At 41.1% G+C, this 16,592-nt stretch overlaps 1 protein-coding gene across 1 annotated transcript in view; it reads left to right on the forward strand.

Annotated features, from left to right (window-relative positions):
• MCM8 (minichromosome maintenance 8 homologous recombination repair factor) overlaps positions 1-15,272 on the forward strand; it is a 17,482-nt gene extending 2,210 nt beyond the window's left edge. Inside the window, exons 6-19 of the mRNA XM_017818828.1 lie at positions 249-352; positions 2,306-2,504; positions 3,386-3,471; positions 4,853-5,004; positions 5,983-6,181; positions 6,967-6,997; positions 7,275-7,415; positions 9,131-9,272; positions 9,887-10,082; positions 10,354-10,567; positions 11,462-11,671; positions 12,250-12,326; positions 12,793-12,982; positions 14,283-15,272. Coding sequence (XP_017674317.1) covers positions 249-352; positions 2,306-2,504; positions 3,386-3,471; positions 4,853-5,004; positions 5,983-6,181; positions 6,967-6,997; positions 7,275-7,415; positions 9,131-9,272; positions 9,887-10,082; positions 10,354-10,567; positions 11,462-11,671; positions 12,250-12,326; positions 12,793-12,982; positions 14,283-14,375 — 2,034 coding nt within the window. The 3' untranslated portion in view covers positions 14,376-15,272. The remainder of the gene's footprint in view (positions 1-248; positions 353-2,305; positions 2,505-3,385; positions 3,472-4,852; positions 5,005-5,982; positions 6,182-6,966; positions 6,998-7,274; positions 7,416-9,130; positions 9,273-9,886; positions 10,083-10,353; positions 10,568-11,461; positions 11,672-12,249; positions 12,327-12,792; positions 12,983-14,282) is intronic.
• The last annotated feature ends 1,320 nt before the right edge of the window (positions 15,273-16,592 follow it).

The following is a 16,592-nucleotide window of genomic DNA, read 5'->3' on the forward strand; positions in this document are numbered from 1 at the left end:
TTTTTTTTTTTTTTTAATTAAAAAACCCAAACACAACAAATAGGTTGATTTTTAAATTCCATTTAAAATAAAGCTTAAAACTGCTCAGAAGCAGAAAAACATTATTTAGTGGGGTGTCACTGGACAGTCATTAGACTTCCGTAGGAGGATCTGATTGTAAGGGATGCTAATTGAACTTACCAGCGAATCCATGAATCCGTGTTGAGCATGGCACACTGCAGCTGTGTCCTCCTTTCTGTTCCATGTAGGTGCTGACCAAGGACCTGGAAAGGCATGCTGCAGAGCTGCAGGTGCAGGAAGGATTACCACTTGAGGGAGAACCTATAATAAATGTGCCTCTCATTCATGCCAGGTAATGGGTGTTGAGTGTTTGAGTTTTTCCAAGTAGGACCTCTTTGCTTCTTGTCTAACGGTTGTCAGTGTCCATTCATGTTGCTGAAGGCTTACATATTTATTGAAGGACTTGGTTCTGTGAAGCTATTTCCAGAAGAACAGTTTACATTTTGCTTTTTTCTTCACCATGACAAAAGCTAAACTGTCCTTGTGAAGAAAAAAGTGAAATGAAACCTGCTTGTCAGATGAGCAAACAGCTTGTGACTGGAAAAACTAGTAAGTAGAAAAGTGACTTATAAGTAGTACAACTATTCTATAAAGCATGTGTTGATTAAAAGTAGAACTACTTAAATTTTTGTTTACTGGAGAAGTTAGGATGTAATTATGATCAAGCTTTTTGTTAGCAAAAGGCACATCTTTATAATAAGGAGGTTGATTTGGAGGGTGTGGAAATAAGCTGAAGCTGGTAATATTTATTATTCCTTATATGGATGTTTTGGCAGTGGCATATGAGGATGTGTTATTTCTTATTAGCTTAAATCTATTAAATGATTACTGGTAGACAGTCAAGAATATTAATTCTAACTAAACTTCAATTTGAAATTAAGAAGGCTGATGTTACAATAATTTGGAATAAACTGAGGTTACATTAATTCTGAATGTTTCTTACAACAACAGAATTGCTGTTATGATTTTTAAAATGTGATTTCCTTTGAGTTTTTGATGAAACGAGTCCTTAGAAGTTTTTTCTTTTCTTCCTTAAGTAATGGCATCTCAGACTTCAAGGGTCTGAGGGGAACTGGGAGTATAAGCTCTGTTTGAGTTTAAATTACTGTTTAAAAAAAAATTATTTTATTTTTTATTATGGTTTTTAATTCCCTGCTGGTGGTGAGTTGGTATGGGAAAGCAGCATGTTTTGGCATGTGGATGGCAAGTGGATTTATTTTGGGGGTTTGTTGCCCTATGATGTATTTTTAAGTTCTGCACTTTTATAATTATAACAGCATGCTTTTAACTACAGAGAAACCTGTGTCCAAATAAAGGTATGTACAAACTCTCAGATTCTGAGAGACAGTTACAGACCATTATCCTGTAGACAAAAGCATTCCATAAATCAATAAAAGATCATGATTCTAAAACAGTTTTGCAGCTCCATGTGTTGGTGATGTTCGGAGTCCTAAGTTGAGGGAGCAGGGAAAAACCTGGATTTCGAGAGCCTTACTGTTATTGGGGCCCAGTGACAGGACAAGGGACAAAGGGTACAAATTAAAACTCTTAAAAATCCATGTGAACACTGTGAGAGAGGTTCTGTAGTCTCCCTCCATGAAAATATTCAAAACTCAACTGGACTTGTATCTGGGCAACCTGCTCTGGCTGACCTTGCTTGAGCGGGAGGGTTGGACTAGACAACCTTATGAGATCCACTGCATCATAAACAACTCTGTCTTGAGTTTCATTCTGATTTATTTGTCTAGGCACTTTGTTGCCCTTAAAAAGGGGCAATGTGTTGTACCTGATGTCCTTATGTCCTTGAAACACAAAAACTCACCCTTTGTTTTGGAGCCTAGGCATGATAAAACTTTGACTCTTTTGCGCTACAACTCCAGTGTTTATCTGAAATAATGGAAAGAGACAATTAGACATGATTATAAAGTAGTTTCTGTTGTATTGCTAATCTCAGTTGTTTACAGGAGGGAGGTGTCACTATATAAACAAACTGTACAGCTGTTGAGATGTATACCTTTGGAGATTATTAAATGTTTTCTAGAACAAGAATCAAAGACTATACCATGGGTCCACTGACAAAATATTTCCAACCGTTTTTTTTTCTGGATTACCGTTTTTTTCACTGGGAGGAGGACTTGTTTGTTTGTTTGTTTGTTTGGGTGGGTTTTGTGGTTTTTAGATTTCTTTTTGTTCTGCATTTATGTGTGCTAAGCTTTCAAAATGTTAATGCTTGATTTTTGTGCAGGGTGTACAACTATGACCCACTAACTCAGCTGAAGAACGTCCGGGCCAACTGCTACGGCAAATACATCGCCCTGCGTGGCACCGTTGTGCGTGTCAGCAACATAAAGCCCCTGTGCACCAAGCTGGCTTTTGTGTGTGCCACGTGTGGAGACGTTCAGAGTGTTCCTCTCCCTGATGGAAAGTACACCCTTCCAACTAAGGTAAGTTAAAACTGTTTTACTTCGTACTTTTTCCCTTATCGGTTGTGATTTGCGCAAAAAAGACACCACTGGTAGTAAAAAAGAGAAAAAAAAATTAAAAATTTAGTCTATAAAGCTGGGTTAGACAACTGAGACATTGGAAAAAATTAATCATACCATGCAACTCTTGTTACTTCAGGCCCTTTTTACTTGAAAAAAACATATCCTGCTGAAACAGCGTACGTGACAAGCAATACATAGAAACTCCCTGAAATCTAGAAAAAATATTAACCCCTAATCTCCATTTCACTGCTTATGTTTAAAAAGATTCTTCCACCTGGCTGCAGTGGTTTTCTGTGCCTGCACTGGAGGGTTTTGTGGGTTTTGTTTAGAACTTTCTATTTTCATTTCGCTGTTTGTTATCTGGACTTAAAAAGTTATTAGAAATAGGACAGTGCCTGGTTATTTTATGTCACCTGATGTCCTCAAGTGAAAAAAATTATCTAGAGCATCTGTGGGTATTAAAACAAACCCACCAAAACAAAGCAGCCAACCAAAACACTGCACTAAACAAAAAAACCCCAGGAAAATCCACCCACCACCTCCTCTTTCCCCCCACTGCCCTTCCCCAACTCAAACCAGTTCAGGAAGGGGATCATACAATTCAGCTCTGTTTCTATGTTTGCTCCAGCAACTGTGAATCAGAGTTCAGGTGTCTGTGCTTGATAACTCTTCATTAATTATGTACATGCTAATTTATAGCCCTAACTTAACTAGCTTTTTTCCTGGAACAATAATGAATCCAATTGCTTTGCTTTTTTTTGTTTCCGAATCAAATAAGGCAGTTTCAACTTATGATTTTAAAAAAGGCTGAGAATGAATTAGAATTCCTGTTGTTACAGTGCCTTGTTCCCGAGTGCCGTGGCCGATCCTTCACAGCTGACAGGAGCTCTCCTTTAACCACTACAGTGGACTGGCAGTCTGTTAAGTAAGCACGTCCTCCCTTCTGCACAAAAATGTAATGCCACGGGATACTCAAAAAGTGACAGGGTGGCTCAACCCCTGTTACACTGTGTAATTTTAATAATCTTATTCTTTTGCAGAAAGCACTCTTCAACATTTGTATCACAAAGCAGTTGCTTTATCCTTTGGTATACTTTGTAACCTGCCCTATGGAATAGCTTCCTGGAAATTTGTCCTACCATTACAGAGTTCTTTGAGAAATGTTCAGTTTGTGCTCTTTGCAGCTTGTCTTGATCACTTCTTATTGCATCTATGACTTAATGATTCCCTTTAATGAGATATAAGTCAGCTAGAAAAGACTTATTAAGTTATATCAGTCAGCTGTGTCAGTTGACATGAATGAACTGAAAGTAAACTGGAAGGTTAAAAATCTTGAAGTGATCTTGTGCCCCCCAGTCCTTAAGGTACAGTCAGTAGAAGGAAATAGTGCTACACCTGCCTGTTCATCTACTTTCTTTGTCTAATCAGCAAGTAAAATTTGCGAGACCTTTGCTATGGGGGAGCATAGCAATATTTACAGAAATTAACAGTGTTAAATTAACAGTAGGAAGGTAGAATACTGTTGCCCCATAATACCTGTTCAGAAGACTGTGATGTGTTTCATCCTGCTGGCTCACAGCAGGAAGGGTGTCAGCTTGGAAAAAAAGGGGACTCTGCTTACTTTTTCCCATTTCTAACATTCAGATTCTGTAAGTTGACATGCTCTGTATCAAAAGTCTTGGTGTGACAAGTGACATCTAAGTAAGTTTTTCTTTAGTAACGTCCTGTAATGTAAGCAATTTAAAAATTCATTTAAAAAGTCGTGCTGATGTAGCAGCTCTAGAGGGCGATGTTTATCACAGCTTCTTCAGTAAAGCTTGACTCGGCTTCAAGAAAAACTATCAGAGCTCCAAGTGCAGAGCCAGAACTGAAACTTTGCTAGCCTTTCACAACTCTAGAGTGAACTACTGTTCTTGTTATGGTCTGAGAAATTTCTTGGGCTTTTCTAGGGTTAAAATACCAATTAAGCATTTATGAGGGTTTATAATGTCTGGCCTCATATTTTTTGTATATAGGGTCCATCTTATTTCATGTACTGTGCTTATTTCTACATTAACATGCTCAGCAGTGCTAGAAAATCTGAGTTTCAACTTGGAGTTCATAGGAGTCTTTCTAAGTTTTATGCATAAATTTATTGAAATCTGAATTGAAAAAGCCTGTTTCTCCAGCACTGTTGTTTCTAGAATTTACCAGGGCATTTCTGCTGTATCTCTTTTCAATTTGGAAAGGATTGGCTGGATGCTTAACGGCTGCAGATCTTGGATGCTGCAGCTGAACTGGTGTGTAACTCACCTCGTGTTTCGCAGGGTGCAGGAGCTCATGGCAGATGATCAGCGGGAAGCAGGACGGATCCCTCGCACAATCGAGTGTGAACTGGTTCAAGATCTTGTGGACAGCTGTGTCCCGGGAGATATGGTCACGATCACAGGGATAGTAAAGGTGTCAAGCACTGAGGAAGGTGAAATACATCATCTGAGAACACTTTCTTCTGAGGGTGGGGTTTTTTTAGGGATTACGCAAGAACAGCCACCCCCCCTAATCTGAGCTCTCGGAGTCGTAAGTGCATTAAGGGTACATTTCTTCAGAAGTTACCAGAGTTTTACAGTGAAGAGTTCTTTTGACAGGAGGGCTGCCCAACAGGTGCACTGCCTCTAATCACTGATAGAGGGTGGGGTTTGCAGCACAACTGCGGGCCTGCATTGAAGTGCCAGTCTGACATCTGATGTCAGCTGACAGAAAAGCCATCTTGGGACCACTAATGTAGGGGGGACATCCCTATTTCCTGAAGTCTCACTATGACTCATCATTTCCTTTAATATCTCCTTCAAACATTAGGAGAACTTTCACATTGTTGTGAAGGACTGTTATCTTTCTTAGTTTAGTCCTCCCTAGTCAAATTTTACAACTTTTTTTTTAAAATATATTGTGCAAAGCTGTAACAGAATACATTGCAGATAACTGCAGCAGTGTTTTACCCTGAGACTTCATTTTCTGCTCAGTGATCATTGGAGTGTATAGAAAATGATTAATTATTAAGCTATATGTTTAATGCTTCTGCACTGTGCATCTTTATTTCCTCTAAATATTGAGTGGAAACATTTTATATTCAACTTTTACTTGACTGCGATAATGTAATAATTTAAAATTCCTGGAAAACTTATTTTATTCTGGGAGAAAATTCTCTGTCTCAACATAGACCCTCCATTTCAGCAACATATTTTCTTGTGTACGTGAATGGAGAAACCTTAAAAGAACAAATGTAATTAGAAACTTATTTTGCATCAATTTTAGAAAATGCAGATGTTCAGTACTTAAATATGAACATTTTGCACATACGTATGATATTTCTGAATTATTCTATGCCATTCGTAGATAATATGAATACTTAATGATAGAAGAAAAATGCTCCATCATCCTTTCTCAATTTTTCTAACAGGAGCTTCTAAAAATAAGAATGACAAGTGTATGTTCTTGTTGTACATTGAGGCAAATTCTGTCAGCAACAGTAAAGGACAAAAACTAAAGAATTTTGATGATGAGACTTTTCAAAGATCGTTCATGGAGTTTTCACTTAAAGACCTCTATGCTGTCCAAGAAATTCAAGCTGAGGAAAATCTCTTCAGGCTCATCGTAAAGTAAGTTGTGTTAGACCTAGACTAGGTCTAGGATTGGACTTGTGAATCAGTATGACCACCCTCAGACAAATGTGACAGCTCATCTTAAAGTTATGAAATGTCCAAGGCTTGTGCAACAGAAACCACAGAGATATAACAAACTTTAGTGGGTAAGGAACTTGGGAGGAAGTGAAACTATTGCAGTGGGGATGTTAGGACTTTGGGAGGGGTTTAAGGATACAATGAGTTAGCTGTGTTTTATTTCAACCCTGAGACAGAAAGCTATGAATAAAAAAACAATTAATTGATTTTGCTCCTCAGTGAGCAAATTCAAGTTACAAGTACCATTTTGTTCTCTGCTTTACAGTGGAGGAAAGAGCTGCAAGAACTGAGCCTAGGGTGTGAAAAAACCTCATTTCAGACTGAGAAATACTCTCCTAGGTGTCCCTCAGGCCCTCCCAGTGGAGTCAAAGAATGCAAAACTAGCACTTTAAAAGGAGGGTTACAGTTAGTTACTTTATTAAGATAAGAAGAGGTGCAGAAACCACTGGGAAGCTGGTTCTCCTCTGTCTTGGTGGGAATTCGAGTGAAAATCTTTTCTTATTAAGCATTTCTCGTTGTACAAATATTTCAAGAAATTTGATGCTGCTGGTCTAAACTGATTCTGCTGGAAATTCAGCAGCAGCCAACTAAAAGTTTTATATGTTTATAAAGGTGTTCTGTGACAAGAGACAGAATAAGGGATTATTTAATACTGATGCGTTGATTTATACTCCCCTCATGTTGAATTGTTCTTTGTTTTTCAGCTCTCTTTGTCCTGCAATCTATGGCCACGAGGTAAGTAATTTAACAACTCTGCTTGCAATTTCTGATTGAAATGTTTATGCCACAGTAAACTCCTAAAGGATTTATAAAACTTTTCTGGGGTGTGGGTAAGGGACTGTTACTGGTGACTGTGACTCCCAGTCACTTTTGGTATCAAGGAAGTGGCAGCCTTATACCTTTAAGTTCAGTCATCCAAAATGAAAAGAGTTATTACAGCCAATGCTAGGGAGCTTGTCAGTATTGGTCACCATGATCAAATACTTATCAGTGTTGGTATGTTCCACAACAGATTGTAAAGGCAGGTTTGGCCCTGGCGTTATTTGGAGGATGTCAGAAGTTTGTGGATGACAAGAACAGAATCCCAGTGCGAGGAGATCCACATGTTCTGGTTGTTGGAGATCCAGGATTAGGAAAAAGTCAAATGTTGCAAGTATGGATTGATGTAGCACTGTCCTCTGTCTTTCTCTAATTCCTTGTTATCTTGACTTCTTGTAATCATGGTAGGATAGGTGTGCTAAGACCAAGGGGTTGCTTGAGCCTGGCTGGAGTTATTTTTTCATGTAGGATGCCTCAAATATAGGATAGTACCCAAAGGGGTACTTGCAAGGAGCCTTGGAGAAGGGCCTGTTAAAACACTGTCCAAAGCAGGTGTACTTGGTCAGTATATATCTACCTGTGGACTTTCAGGTATAGGTTTATAGGCTTGTTGTCTTGCCCTTCCATATACACCCTTTTCCCCAGCGAGGAGGTTCACTCCTGCCTATCTTCACTTAGCTGGTCCACTGTCAGAGTAAGTACACTCTTGGAACAAATGCAACTTTTTTCCATGTAACTCACCTCCAGTGAGGTTTAATTCCATTCTTTTGCCCTGTTTTTATGTTGCTAGAACAGATCTTGGCTTTCTGGGAGAGGGACCTGCTGCTGCATTTGGGTTTAATCTTGGTGGGCATTTCTGCATGACTGTGACAAAATCAGTTAGTAATAGGGTTGGGGTTTTTTTGTCTTAAAAGGAATGGTTTTAAAATTTCATTTCTTTTCCCATAGTTACTGTGAAGTGAAAGAGGGACAGAGTTCACTTAGACCTGCAGCATTGCATACCTTGTTTAAAAAGTCTGAGTCTTTCTAATGTGCACCTGTTATGTTAGGATGTGATTTGCAATAATTTAACCACAGTGATGGATTTGTTTGCAAGCATCTTAACAAACACATTTTTAAATTATTTTTTTGTTGAATGGGGACTCTCTGGCACAGAGTAGCTGATTTGTTTTCTTCACATTGGCATTCTGTTTTTTAGTAACATTTAAGAAAAGCTAGTACTCTGTTCCTCAGATACAACCCTGAGACAAGATTCCTCTCAGTCATCACTGTCAGAGAAAGGAATCCTAAGGAGAAAAGCCAAGGAGCCTGTGTAGGAGCCAGGGTTTTTGGTTTGGGGTTTTTTTTTTTGGTTGGTTGGGGGGTTTTTTCCTTACTTGGTGCCTGTCACATATTTGATACTAAACAAGTATTTGAGTGTTATCTTTTAAATAAAACAGAGGTGCCAGTTGCAGAGTAATTATAGGTATTATCTGAGAAAATCCAGTTATAACTGTGTTCTAGGCAAATTTAACTGCAACGTGTCTGTGTTCAAGTTTACCATGCTTTGCTTTTCTAGTCCATATTTCAAATTGCAGGCTGCTTTCTGGATACTAGAGGCGTGGAGAAAACTAGGACTGTCCTTTATCCCTTAGCTGTGGGGAGAACTACGTGTGCTTTCTGTGAAGCAGCATGTGTTGGGCACTAGGGCAAGACTCTAGTCTAAACAGACCTTGGGGTCTGAAGACACAGAAACTATTTATCTGCAATTCCATGACAGACAGTACGTCCCTGAGCATTTCAACATACTTTTAAAATGTGCTTTAAGTGCTGTGCCCAAGGTCCCAGTAATTTTGATAACACAGTAGGGTATGTCTGTACTGCAAGTGACCAAAGTTTCTCCTACTGCATTGCACAAGTATGTCTCTTGGGGTTGCAAGGAGTTATAGCTTTACAGTTGGGCCATGTAAAATAGAAATAAGTTTGGGTTTACTTTGAATTGTTTCTCTAGAATAAGCTTTATGAAATTCTTCACTTTGGGGAGGGAAAAAGTATTTCTTTCTCTTCTAGGCAGTATGTAACGTTGCTCCTCGAGGTGTGTATGTTTGTGGTAATACTTCCACCAGCTCTGGCCTGACTGTTACACTGTCTAGAGATGGCACTTCTGGAGATTTTGCCTTGGAAGCTGGTGCTTTAGTGCTTGGAGATCAAGGTAATACATGTAATGCCACAGGTTTTGTATGATGATATGTGAGGGGCAGGAGTGTGTGCGCTGCTGAGTCTAAGATTAACCACAGTGCTCGTTTAATGGTGGATTAAAAATGTATATTTAAAGTATGATATTGGCTTTCCACACCGTGGGAAATTCTGAGTTTCACCAGTGACTTCTCTTGAGGGGACCCCTGCTTTCCTTGGGTGTAGGAAAACTTGAGTTCTGCAATTCACATACTAGACTTACTGTCAAAGAACTAGGGTTTTTTTTGTTTTTTTTGTTCAGAAATGTGACTCAATGGCATCTGCTGGACTCTTAAAATTTTTGAAAAAGAGATAGCTTATGAGATTTGTTGTCTATTTATAAAAAGCTTGTTTGGTCATTTTAATGTGTAATCAAGATCTACAAGTCAGGCTGACTTCATAATGGTTTGGCTGCATTACCATGAAGTGAAAACAAACCTTGCTGAAATGGAGACTTTGTCCAATGTCTCCTGCAGTCCATGGGATTCTAGGTTGGACTTCTGATGTAGTGACTACTGGATTGTAGCACACACTTGCCCATCAGTTAATGTGTTTTCTAGTAAGTCTTTGTCTTGTTTTAATTGCTTCCAGGAATTTGTGGAATAGATGAATTTGATAAGATGGGAAACCAGCATCAAGCTTTGTTGGAAGCCATGGAACAGCAAAGCATCAGCCTTGCCAAGGCTGGCATTGTTTGCAGTTTGCCAGCTCGGACATCCATTGTTGCTGCAGCAAACCCAGTTGGAGGACATTATAACAAAGCCAAAACAGTGTCTGAGAACTTAAAGTGAGCACTTTCTGAAATGCTGCTTTTATAGTTCACATTCAGGAGTAGATGTTTCTGGTAGTCTTGTATCTTGTGTATAATTGCTTTCTAGTTTTCTGGAGCTTGAACACAAACTTTAATAATTTTTGGTGGCTCTTGAGAGAGAAATTGCTTTTCTACTTTATTCTGAATGAACAGGACAGGACTTTTTTATATGTACTTGAAGTGGAACGGGGTTGCTATAATTTTTCCTCTTCTCTGAGCACTGTGTGGTTCCTTGCCTTTACTCTAGAATGGGGAGTGCTTTACTGTCAAGATTCGATCTGGTTTTCATTCTGCTGGACACCCCCAATGAAGACCACGACCACCTGCTGTCCGAGCACGTGATGGCGATCCGGGCAGGGAAGCAGGCAGGGAGCAGCAGCGCCGCTGTGACCCGGACCAGCTCCCAGGACCGCTCTGTCCTTCAGGCTGTGTCTGATAGACCACTGCTTGAAAGGCTAAAGGTAGGACTTGTCCTGTGATTGTTGCTCTGCCCCTGCACTGGGACCTGGTGACGCTGACCTCCTGGATGTCCTCAGTCTGCCACTCCCATTCTTCTCATAATCGCTTCTGAATTAGAGGAAGCACTTACCTGTTTCTACCAATTGCCCCTTGTAGCTAACATGACCTGTCCTGCTGGAAGATGTGGCTCAAAACATCTTCATCACATGGAAGAGAATTTATTAGCTGAGCTGTTGGGTTTTTGGTTGTGAGAAGACACTTTGCATGAGATGCTCTAAAGCAAATTTGCTGTGTTAGGTTTCAATAAAGAGCTACAAAATTAGACTGGATATAATAATTTGATATAACGTGATATGCAATGAAGTACTGAATCCAAATAAAGCCATGTGTAAACAAATCCTTGGGCATCTGCAATTAGACAGATTCACAGATTACAGGAGAGGAAGTATATTTCTTTTTAGACTTCAGTGATCAGTTTGGGAACTGATATTGTCCAATGACAGGTCTTGGGAGAAATACTCCTGCTGGAGCTAAACCCATGCACTTCTGGAAATGGGATATCAGCAGTGATGGTTTAGTCTTCTGCAGAGCTGTAACAACTGGAAATTTGGATTTTCTCTTTTTGAGAAAGAATTCATTATATAGTTAAATCCTATTTGGCACTTCTTATCATGGCAAATGAGAAGCCTTGGCTGCTTCTTCTGAAATGGCCAAGCGTGTGTGTTTACGTGTCTAAGCACAGTGTATGGACTTGAAGTACACTGTTCATATATTAAGCACTAAAGCCCTTATAGCGATGACTCCACCAGATAAAGCATAGATGATGATGATTTTATATTAAAACTTTTATTGTATAGGGTTCTGACAGAAATCTAAGCTTCTTGTAATTGGGTTAGATCTCAGCAGGAGAAAACTTTGATGCCATTCCACATCAGCTGCTGAGGAAGTACGTGGGATATGCCCGGCAGTACGTTCATCCAAATTTATCTCCAGAGGCTGCACAGGTCCTCCAGGAATTCTACCTTGAGCTCCGGAAGCAGAACCAGGGAGCAGACAGTACCCCAATCACCACGAGGCAGCTGGAGTCGCTGATTCGACTCACAGAGGTAAATTCAAGCTGTAATACTCCAGGGATTGAAAGCAAAGAGATTATTCCTAAGATACTTCTGATGTCCTATAATTTTTGACAGCTTATTCACCACTCTGCTTTTTTTGTTTTGTTTAAAAAAAAAGTGAGAATGGAAGAGGCCTAGAAGTGTTTAAGAGCTACTGTTCCTTAAAGCTTCTTATAAAGTAAAACACTCTTGAGGGGGTGGAAAGGGAATCTATCACATTCCCTAAAAGGAGAAAAAGTAGGTACAGGCAGGAACAACCTGCTGCCAATCTTGAACTTAGAATGCTGCTGTTTTCCCTAACACTCTGCCTTAATAACACTATTTGTGATCTGCTGCTTCACAAGAATATGAAGCAAACAAACTCCAAGCTACAGCCTAATAATGCAAGTATGCAAGAGGTGACATTGTAACACTAACAAAAAAAAATTCCTCTAAATCCTCTAGGCTTCAGTTCCATCTCTGCTCCTAAAATTTGCACTTGTTGTAGAGTGATTGTAGCTTTTTTTCACATCAGCTATAATATATCTTTAATAAACCTTTGTGTGGTTTTTTTGTTGTTTTGTTTTAAGGCACGATCAAGGCTGGAATTAAGAGAGAAATGTACCAAGGAAGATGCTGAGGATGTAATAGAAATAATGAAATACAGGTAACACACACTGCTTTAAAAATTAAATAAATCACGGTGTTATTTATTCAAAACTTTTTTTTTTAACATATCCAAACACAGTGAAGAAATCACTTGATCAAATTTAGGCCATAATACTAATATTTGGATTTATCTTTGAAAGCTGACAGCAGCTGTAAGTTGAACACAATTGCTTAGGCCTTTATGTGATCACAGTGGTTGTGTATATCCGTGCACAGCAACTTAGGCATGAGGCTGCTGAAGGTTTTTTTTCTCTCGTGTGATTACTCTTTGTTGTTGCAGCTGAACAATTAAAGTTTAAAAGCAATTTTGACGAATGCTTAGTCTAAGTTCCTTAGACAATGACTTTCTTGATAGGGGATGGTTTCCTATGTGGCTTCTGAAAGCCTTCTCAAGCAGTTTTAGGAAGAAAATCCACATATGTTTTCTTTTATCTCCTGCTGATCTTTTTTTAATCTGTTTTTAGCATGCTGGGAACCTACTCCGACGAGTTTGGAAAGCTGGACTTTGAGCGTTCCCAGCACGGGTCTGGGATGAGCAACCGGTCTCAAGCAAAAAGATTTATTTCTGCCCTGAACAGCATCGCAGAAAGAACCTACAACAACCTCTTTGACCTGCAGCAGCTTCGGCAGATTGCAAAGGAGCTACAGATACGGGTGAGTCTGGAAATCAGGCGTTCCTTCAACAGCAAACTGCAAGACCAGTCAAAATTATTTATTGCAAAGTGGGCAGTAGAAAAGGCACATCTGTTGTGCCTCCTTGTGCCTCTTTGCAGTGAACAGAAATAACCAATTTAATGCTGCTTCTAGGCTGAACAGTCTTCTTGAAGTGCCTTTGTAAGCTTTACTAACATCACCAGCTGTTTGGCAGCAGCAACTCCTCGCACTAGTAAGGGCTGATTCTGTTTCTGAAGCTGGTCCTTGACAAGACCCTGCTTTGTTCTGTGAAAAGCAATATGGGTTTCAGTTTAGTTTAGTCCCTCTGGCTCCCCAGAGGGCACACCTACTTTTGTTCCAAAATTTATCCTTGTGGTGTCCCTGCTCTATTTCAGCAGTGCAATGGTGTTTCTGCTTGACCTCCTCTGGATGAAATATTGTGTTTTGGGTTTTCATTCCTGCTTCAAGCATCCTAATGTTGTAACTTGATAGGAACATCATGTAGGACACATGGCCACAAATGTATTTTACCCTGTAATTGACTTGCATTCTGTATTTGTGGAGGGCTTCAGCCAAACAAAAATATTGGTGGCTAATTCTACTTTTTGCTTTATGTTAAAGAGTTTTAAATGCCAATTTAAAATGGGATTTCAGATGTAATGAGTGAAAAGTAGTGTTAATAAGTTTCATAAAGATAAATTATGGGAAGTGGTGCTGTTCTTTCTGTTACCTGGTGACCCTACTTGGGCCTGCTGGGGCAAGATGGCTTCAGTTTCCAAATTTGTTGAACTGTTGACTGTACACAAGTCTAGATTTGTTTTGAATCCTGTCTGACAGAATATGGTACATCCAGCTCTCTTCTCCCACGACCATCAGTAATTCAGTGACTACTTAAAGTTAATTCAATTAACTCTCATTCTCCCTTCATATAGAGAATATTTTTTGCCCATTCAGAGTTCTACACCTGGAAATCAGTGAGAGTTGTAGAAATCAGGCTTTTCTTTGGTAGGTACTTGTGTTACAGAACTTGAATTTATACATACAGAACTGCATACTTTGTGCATGTCATAAAGTAGAACACAAGTTCTGTGTAACACTACAGTAAAAACGGTGTGTAAGTAGAGCACAGAAGGGTGGGACTGATGGTGTGCCACCTCCTAGTAGGTCAACAGTTCGCTGAGGAAACCAACCTATTCTTAGCTCACTTTATTTCACTGAGTTCTTTTAAATGGTTTATGGTGCTTTACATCAGATAAGGTGTCATTCTCCAATTTGATATTTTTGTCTTTATTTTCTCCAGGTATCTGATTTTGAAAGCTTTATTGGATCCCTGAATGACCAGGGTTATCTTTTGAAAAAAGGTTCAAGGGTTTATCAGCTTCAGACAATGTGAAAAGAGTCACTGTGATAAACTTCCCTGGGACATGATGGATACACTGATGGACCTGCAGCAGTGAGACACTGAGCTGCAGCCTGGCACTGCTGGCACTGGGGCTGACTGAGGCTGAGATTTCCCTTCAGAAACTGAAGTGCCCCCAGGCTTGTTTTAAAGCTGCTCAGGACAAACTGACACATGGTATTGCTGCCTGACTCATCCTGCAGGGTCTGCTTACCCAAAAGGGACTGTGTAGGACTAGAATGCACCTCATCATCCTTGAGGAGTGGGAAGTGTGGGTTTACACTGACATTATTACAGTGCCAGGACAGATTTTACTTCTAAACCCAGAAATCTTTCATGAGAAGATGGTGTGAGCTGTATTTTCAGCACTGTAGTTCATTAGGGGAATTTAAAGTGTTGAAATGTTTCAAAAAAGTTGGGAACCTTCATGTTGAGACAAGACTGTTTTTACAGCTATTACCAAATGGCACCTTTTTGAAACTGACTTGATTTGCTGCTTTGAAGTTTGATATTTATTGGTCTTTGAAGCTGAGATTTAATTTGAAATGCGAGTCTGATTTAAGAAAATATCCTTATTACAGTATTTATTATGTAAAACAAGAACTGGATTTTGAATTTCATTAAACTTTACATGTGAGAAATATTATTTGTTCAAAACTGTTGTACGGTGTTTGTGGCCACTGCAAGATCTATAACAACAAACAAGTAATGGATGTCTTTGTTCCTGACACAGAAGAATGTGTGTTCAGCAAGAGCAAAGTGCTGAGTTTGATGAAATCAGAATCGTGGTCTGGTGCAATAAAATAGCAGATGGGAAGATTTTAGTGTAAGTATTAAAAAACCAACACAAACAAAATGACCCAAAGACTAATATATTTTTAAAAAATCAAGAATGCATTGCTGATCCTTCTGCTTTCCCTCTTTTATTTCTAGGGTAAGATACGATAGATTAAAAAAAGCAGAAATACTGAAATACTGAATTCAGAAATACTGAAGCTTTATTGTCTTATCTTCTAATTTAAGTGCCAGAAGGGTCTGATCTGCACCATCGTTCCACAGCCATTTGGTACCAAAATCCAAGCGCTGAAAGAACATGTTAAACTGCTCAAGGCTGCCTTAGTGTGAATCTACTCCAACATACCTGAATCTGAAAACTAGTTTGGCAGATGAGATGCTTTTAAGAGAGCCAAGAAATTATAGTTCCACACCCGAACACTCCAGGGCCAAGCACTCACCTCTGTCCAGGTTGTGGTTAATGGCTCTTTTGAAAAAAAATACAGCAGCTGTCAGTCTGTCGGTCCGCGTGTGGGGGCATGGAGGCAGCAGAGGAGACACCTTGCAAATTGGGACTTAATCCTGCAGCAGAAGCAGCCTGCTGGATTAACTAATCGGAAGCCGGTGTTAGATACCGATTTTAACCTTTGCCAGCGCTGGGAGGGACAGGAAAGAGCCTCAGCAGCGAAGAAAGGGCTGCGCCTGGAAAAGTAAACTCTTCTTGTAACTCTCGAGCTAAAGTAAACGCGGGCAAGGGAGGGCAGAAAGCGAGTGCCGAGAACAACACCCCGCTCACGCTCCCTGAGAGGTCTCTCGAGGCAAAGCAAACCTTCAGCTGCCTCCGCCCGGGGCTTGTGCGGGAACGGCTCCGCACCGGGGCAGGCGGAGCGGGATGACCCCGGGGCAGCCGCCCGCCCTGCCACCACGGACAGCGCCGGGGGCGAGCCTGGGCCGGGAGGTAGCGGGGGGAAGAACCGGGAGAAGGGCGGGAAAGCGGCGGGTAAAAGGATTTTTCCCGGTGCTGGACTTTCAACTCTGCCGGTGTGCCCGCCTGCCGTAAAGCGCGCCGCCCCGAGGAGGCGGAGAGGGGCTGACGTAAAGCGCCGCAAAAGAAGGCCGCGCGTGCCCACCGCGGCTCAGCGGCACACGCGCCGCGCGCGGCGCGGATGGCGCGAGGCCGCGCGCTCCCTCGGGCGGCGCCGGGGCGCGCGTAGGGCCCGCGGGGCAGCGCCTCTCGCTCCCGCACCTCGCTCCCGCACCGCCTCCCTCCCGCGCCATGCTGGCCGCCGCCTGGCTGGGCAGGGGCCCCTCCTGGGCGCTCCTCCGCGGCGCGGGCCGGAGGCGGCCGCCGGCGGCGGGGGGTGCGTGCGCCTTCCGCCTCCCGGCGTGCGCGGGGCCCCCGCGGCGGCCCCCGCGGCTGCTGCGCGCGCCCGCGGC

The sequence above is a fragment of the Lepidothrix coronata genome, unplaced genomic scaffold, assembly GCF_001604755.1.
Source record: "Lepidothrix coronata isolate B3197 unplaced genomic scaffold, Lepidothrix_coronata-1.0 Scaffold71, whole genome shotgun sequence".
Taxonomy (NCBI): Eukaryota; Metazoa; Chordata; class Aves; order Passeriformes; family Pipridae; genus Lepidothrix; species Lepidothrix coronata.